At 44.6% G+C, this 7,112-nt stretch overlaps 1 protein-coding gene across 4 annotated transcripts in view; it reads right to left on the bottom strand.

The window, feature by feature from the left end:
- Positions 1-5,964, bottom strand: part of Tnks2 (tankyrase 2) — a 56,089-nt gene extending 50,125 nt beyond the window's left edge. For 3 of the 4 annotated variants that reach the window (XM_031390172.1, XM_031390170.1, XM_031390173.1), the window contains exon 1: positions 5,387-5,883. In XM_031390172.1, the coding sequence (XP_031246032.1) occupies positions 5,387-5,585 (199 nt within the window). In that variant the 5' untranslated portion in view covers positions 5,586-5,883. Of the gene's footprint in view, positions 1-5,386 lie in introns of all 4 variants that reach the window. The other variant, XM_031390171.1, reaches the window with a different exon arrangement.
- Positions 5,965-7,112: the final 1,148 nt, after the last annotated feature.

The raw sequence follows: 7,112 nt of genomic DNA, 5'->3' as shown, positions 1-7,112 counted from the left end.
TCTACAGAGTGAGTTCCAGGACAGCCAGGGCTACACAGAGAAACCCTGTCTTGAAAAAACAAAAGAAACAACAACAACAACAACAACAACAACAACAACAAAATACTGTGGAAAATGAGAGTCACTACAGGGTTTTAAGCTGTTAAGTTACAAGATATGACATACTCCTTCGGCTGATGTGTTGAGGGCTAATTAGGCAAAGTAGATGAGATTATGATGGCTTGAATTATAACCCCAAAGAGCTGCTCGGATTGATGAGTGTCACATTCTGGATAGCTTCCTAATGGGTGAGAGAGGTGGTGAGAAAGGGCAAACATGAGTGGGACTGACTGTGGGGTTCAGCCTAACTAACAGGGGGTTATCAACTGAGATGTGGGGAAGTTCTCTAGTCAGACAGTGATAAAGAAGTAAGTGTGCTGGAGAGATGGATCAGTGGTTAAGAGAACTGGCTACTCTTCCAGAGGACCTGGGTTCAGTTCCCAGAGCCCACATAGTGGCTTATAACTATCTGTAACTCCAGTTCCAGGAGATCTGAATCTGACTCTGCGGCACACCTGTTGCAGACATACACTTAGCAAAAACACCTATACAAGAAAACGCGCGCGCGTGCGCACACACACACACTCGGACCCCTTTAATATTTCAGGAGCTTGTCTCCTCTCTCCAGTACCTAAAGACTGGGATTCTGTGAGATTCAAGTTTTCCTTCTCCCGTTTAGATGATTGTATCTATCCCTATGCCCTGCATAATCACCTAGATATACAGTCCTTAAATTGGAATTTGCAGTCTAGACTTGCTACCTAAGTTCTAGAATGTTTCAACTTGATCCTTCAAAAAGCACGTTTAACTCAACATGTTCTCAGCTTTTCTTCACTCCACTGACACTGTCCTATTCCAACAACCCCAACTTCCAGATCTCAAGTTTCCTTCAGAAATGGCCCTCTCATTTCTACTCTCAACAGCCTTTAAAAAACAAATATCATAGGCTAGATGTGGGAGCACACACTACAACATTCTTTTGTAGACTTTCTTCTTTGTCTCTTTTCTAAAACTATGATACGATATAACAAACTGTTAGACATCACACACTGTGAAGGACACTTTGTATGCTGGTTAGTTTTTCCATCATGTTGACACAAGCTAGAGACATCTGGGAATCAAACAAAATGCCTTCATCAGACTGGCTTGTACAGTGTAGAGGGCATTTTCTTATTTTAATTTTTTTCCTTCCTTTCTTTTTTGGATTTTCCAGACAGGGTTTCTCTGTGTAGCCCTGTATGTCCTGTAACTTGATCTACAGATCAGGCTGGCCTTGAATTCAGAGATCTGCTTGTCTCTGTCTTCCAAGTGCTAGGATTAAAGGCATAAACAACCACTGCCCAGCTGTAGGGTACTTTCTTTACTGATGATGGAGGGCCCAGTCCATTTAGGTAGATGGTTCTGGGTAGTGTAAGAAAGCTAGCTGAAGGAGCCAGACAGAGCAAGCTAGTAAGCAGCATGCCCTATAGCATGCCTTCTTGAGCGACTGTGATATAGAAGTGGACACCAATAAATCCTTTCTGGTTCTGGTATTTTATTATCACAGCAACAGAAAGCAAGCTAGAATACTGGAGAAATAGTGATGAACAAAGATATTTATTCAGGACTCTTTCACTTCATAGAATTAAGAGTCCTGGATCTCAGTGCAGTGAGTGCTACATGTAATCTCTGTCCTTCAGAGGCTTAAGGTAGAAAGATTACAAATATAAAGGCAGGATGTTCTTGGTGAGACTATACAAATAACAACAAAATCTCCACACCACAAATACTGCCACCCACAAAACCAAGACAAACCAACAAATCCAAAAAAATAACATCCCTCATTTATTGTTGTCTATTTAAAACTCACCACACAAACAAGGCCACCTCTAACCAGCCTCACTTTGCCCACCTGTCATCGCCTAGCACTGGCTGTCAATCTCCCTAAGATGAAAGCACTGTAAGAGCAGGAACTGAGTCTTTGCTCTTCACAGCAGTGTTTCAGTGTTCACTACAATTTGTAAATACATGGTTTACTAATCTCCTAGTCTGTATTATTCGTCTTTCTCTGTACAGTGTCTCAGCATCTGGCTAGCTTTAAATTTAATCTCTTCCTACCTAGTCTCCTAGGGCTGACTACCATCATGAACTACCAAACCCAGCTCCTGGATGCTAATTCCATAAGGGATGAGGTCTGTGAATGTCTTAGTTTATCGTTTGTTTCCCAGAGTCCTTCAGAGGATGAGATGTTTAATAGTTTGTTGATGTTTGCTTAATATACCACCGTATTAGAAAGAAAGCTAAGAATGGTACTAAGAAGCCAAGAAGGAATTTTTCAAGGAGACAGTAAACTTACTGCTATGAGGTCTGGCCTTCTCTTGCCATTATGTGCACTCTGTTCTACTACTGCACCTCTCTATCTTTTAATCCCCACCTGGAGGAATGCTTTTAGAAGAGACTTTCTAAATTGCAGAGTAAAAGAAAAAGAATCTGAATAAGGAAAAATTAGTTTAGTATCTTTCTTCCTTTTAAAGTCATTTAAAATATGCACTTTTAGAAGAATGATTCCTATTTCTTCACTGGTAACAAACATTCATAAAGATGGTTATATGAAGGCCAAGTCTCACCAAAAGAAGAACTTGGTGAAAAAGAAAAATTAATTCATATCCTGCATCTGAGTAGTTGGAGGCAGGGAAAAGAAAAATCTTTTCTGTGTAATTGTTTCCTTAGAAAGATTCCTTAAAGATCATATCTATCACAAGTATATAACCTAGTCCAATAATAAAAGGCAGCTAACAGAAGAAAAATACCCATTTGTGTAATTACCTTTATCACTAATGGAACTTAATTCCTATAAGGAATGACAAAATTAAGGTTGATTAACTAAATTAAGGTTGGTTTTTAAAATTTTTTTGGCAGGGGTGGAAATACAAAACCGTTTTTCATTTTCTGTAGCATGAACATATCTTATTCTTACGGACAAACCTCTAAACTATTTTTTTTTTTTTTTTGGTTTTTCGAGACAGGGTTTCTCTGTGTAGCCCTGGCTGTCCTGGAACTCACTCTGGAGACCAGGCTGTCCTAGAACTCAGAAATCCACCTGCCTCTGCCTCCCAAGTGCTGGGACTAAAGGTGCACCACCACCGCCCTGCTCTAAACTCTAATTAAACCTCTAAACTTTAACTGGCTATTTTAATATTTTTTTTTCTCAAAAGAATGAATTTGCTCCTCTAACCCTATAAAATACAAACACAAATAATTGGTCAGGCAATTATCAAGTACCACCATCTACAGAGGAGGATCCAAAAGTATGCTTACATAAACAAATGGTAACTCAAAAAGAAAATGCTGGTGAGTATATTTACTTAAAAATAAATAGGGCTGGGCTGGACACATGACTCGGTGGTTAAGAGCACTGACTGCTCTTCCAGAGAAGTCCTGAATTCAATTTCCAGCAACCACATGGTGGCTCACAGCCATCTGTAATGCACTCTTCTGGTACGTGTTTGAAGACAGCTACAGGATACTCATATAAATAAAAATAAATAAATCTATATAGGTGAATTTTGAGTGGTGAATTGCTCTCTATAATATTTAAATTCCCATTTCAACCTGGACAAACAATATAAAATACTTGTAAAATATTCTTTGATATGTTGAAGCAGGGATAGGGTTTAATCTACCTCATTCAGTGGTAGAACACTTGTCTAGCATTTGGAAGGTCTTATATTCCATCCATGTGGGTGGGGGAGGGGCATGCTGGGGCAGAGCTGAGGGTGGGATGGTGTGGGAGTAACAAGGTCACACCATAAACCCGCAACCCTAACCTCAAAATACTACTATTTTCAGACATGAACTCACTAATACATCAAATTCTTGAAAGGTGGCAACTAAGATCGACCTTGGCTATTTTTATCAAGTGAACATAATCTAAGTAACATTACCCCTTTGGATTATCTAGCAGTTGGTTGTGACCAGTTGCCAAATAGGTTGGCTAAATGGTCAAGCAAGACAATTCAAATTAGCTGAAGAAAGGCAACACTGCAACAGAGATTTGGTTTCATGCTCTCACTTCACAGTGCCCACAGGCCGTTTCTAATCTACCCAACTGTGGTTTTCCCAAACTTTTCCCTTGCTCCCAAAGCGGCAATCAATTAAGGAAACATGATTCCTGACAGCACATACATTTTAAAATAGGGACAGGACAAAGTAAATAGACCTACAATTATTGGTAGAACTGTAAAATCAATGTCTGTAAACAAACAAAAAAACAACTGTTATTCTTTTCACAGAGACATGGTTTCTCTGTGTAGCCCTGGCTGTCCTCGAACTCAGAAATCCTCCTGCCTCTACCTTTCAAGTGCTGTAATCAGAGGCGTGCGCCACCACTGCCCGGCAAAAGCTCCTTTGTCTACCATTTCTGCCCCAAAGGAACACAAGAAACTAAAATGTTTCTTTTTATCAATAACCGCTAAACAATTCTGATGCACTCTGTATCAAATGTTACCAAGCTATGAGGACCTGTTTTTGATTATCAGGTTAAAAAGTTACAAACTGTCCTTAACATGAATAATCAATAAACTGGTTCCCATCCCTGGCTGTTTCAAATAACTCAACAAACAAACTTTAACACTCTGGTATCATAAAGAGAATCCAGTAGTTAAATGTAACTCCACTCCAAACTATGTACAATAAATCTCAGGATGACTCAAAATGAGTCTCAAAATCCTAGATCCAAGCTCAAGTGCTTGTCCTATCTTGTCTCGCACCTTACTTTCCATCCTAACTTGTGCGAGGGTATGGCAGAGGCCACCCACACTCAACCTAAGTAGATCTCAGGTCTCCCAAACTTGCCTATTTCCGGCCTTAGTCTCTCCAGAAACCTAATCCAATTAACTCTAATGAGCCAATAGCCAATAAAATAACTCCTAAATTAAAATTTCAGTTTACGATGGCCGCTAGAACTTAAGGGATTACTAAAGAGTGTCGATGTAACTTGCAAAGATGGGTCAATTTTTGAGATAATTACTCTTTCAAATCACAAGGTCTACTAAGCCTTTCTTGTGTGCAAGAGGCCCTTCAGGGTAGCAAGACCGGAAGTCGGTGCAGGTATTGTGGATACAGTAAAAGAAAACAAAGCTCCCCCCCTCCCAGCACACAAGCAAACAAACAAACAAACCCCATAACCTCAAAAACAACTTCCCGAGAGCACGCTCACCCCACCCCAATCACGAGCCCCGAGAGACGAGAGCGGGTGGCCAGGGTGAGAGTCCCGGGGAGAGGTCGGAGCCAGGGCAGCGCCGCGCGGCTTGCGGCCTGCAAGCCCGAGCCTGCAGGTGGGGCGTGCGGGAGGCGACGCGGGGCTTACCTGCGGCGAAGTGGAGCGGGGTGGACTTCCTGCCCGCCGTGTCGCGGCTGTTCACCTTCTCGGGCGTCACCAGCCTCTTCACTCGCTCCACGTCCCCGTTGCGGCAAGCCTCGAACAGCTCGCGGGCGGACGGCTCCACGGCCTCGGCCACCGCGCTCGCGCAGGCCGCGCCCCCGCCGGCGCAGCGGCGGCCAGACATGATCCGGGCCGCCGCCGCCGCCAGCAGCAACGCCAGCAAAGGCAGCAGGAGCCCCGGCCCCGCGAGCAGAAGGGCGAGGCCCCCCGCAGGAGTCGCGCTCAGGGCCCGGGCCGCTCGGCTCCCCGCTGTCACCAGGGCCGGCGCAGTCCCATGGCCGCGTCGCCGCGCGGCCCCCGCTCGGCTCCGTGAGCCCCCGCTGCCCCACCGCGGCGGAGGCAGCGCGAACCCGCTCGCCGAGCCCCGGAGCGACGCGACGGCGGAAGCTGCCGAGACCACTCCTGCCAGCTCGGTCGGGTCCTGGGAGCGCGCGTGACGTCAGCTCGCGCGTGCGCAGTGGCTGCTCTCCGGCCGGGCCAGTCTGGGCAAGCGGGGCTGCACGGAGGGGTTTGTGGGAAATGTGCAGCGAGAGCTTTGGGTGCGGGAAGGAAGGGGCTTCGGCCCACCGCCATCTTTACTGAGCCTCTGCTGAAAACGAGGTCTTGCTGCCTTTTCTTTTTTAGGAAAGCCTAGACGTCTCAAGATGAGTTTCATTGCTCATACGCTGAAGACGAATCTTTGGAAGTCTTGTTCTGATTATGCATTTTCTTTTGCAAGTTTTAGCGCGGAAAATGTTTGCATTTTTTTGCTTTCGTACCTTCCCCTGGGAGATTTCTCTCCCCTTCCTCCTTCCTGCCTTCTTTACAGGGTCTCTTCCCTTAACCCTCCGCATCTGCTTTTGTTTTTCTTATGAGCGTCTTCTCAGCAATGAATCCGTTACACTTACTGAGAAGTTTGGATGAACAGCCCCGAGATAAATCAACAAAGAGAAGAAAGTTCATCTCAATTCTAAAGCAACAATTGGGGGGTGGGGTAGCTCTGATTAGCTACATTTCCCATAGTAAATTATTAGCTCAGGGCTGACTAGAGGATCTGTACATAAATCAGTATTGTACCGGATGTGGCTGAGGTGCTGGTACACTGAGCATGCAGATCAAGAAAGTTTGCTTAAGTTTTTTTTTTTCTCCTTGTGATCAAAGGATATAAGCGCACAATTAATTTTCGTGTTTATTGTGTTTTTTAAAAAAAACCAAGGATGTGTTTTGTAGAACCAGGTATGGTGAGGTGGGAGGGGTTCCTCGGCAGGCTTGTGCTGAGGCATCCCTTCCCCCTGAGGTACCAGCCATACGGGTATAATGTAGAATAGAGTTTATTTAGGGCGTGGGAAGGGTTTGAGAAAGAGTAGAGGCAGAGAAAGAGAGAAAAAGAAGAGAGGCTGGCCAGGCCCACGTGGAGAGAGGGGGGGAGGGGGAGCGGGAGAAAGGGGTCAGGGAGAGAAGTCAGAAAGAGAAAGGGAGGAACAGCCAGGCCTACCTGGTGTTGCCAGGTAACTGTTGGGCGGAGCCTGGAAGGAATGTTAACAGTGTTTAAGGCAGTGACATCTTTGTGTCTGATCTTGTTTCAGGAACCCAAAAGAAAGGAATATAGAGATTTTGCTTTCAAGAAAGTGCTGGCCTTTGGCACGCTGACAAGCATTTCCGCTGTGAATTG

This window comes from Mastomys coucha, unplaced genomic scaffold (assembly GCF_008632895.1).
Source record: "Mastomys coucha isolate ucsf_1 unplaced genomic scaffold, UCSF_Mcou_1 pScaffold21, whole genome shotgun sequence".
NCBI classification, from domain to species: Eukaryota; Metazoa; Chordata; class Mammalia; order Rodentia; family Muridae; genus Mastomys; species Mastomys coucha.
The sequence above is the reverse complement of the archived record's forward strand: the minus strand, read 5'-3'. Positions and strand labels throughout refer to the sequence as shown.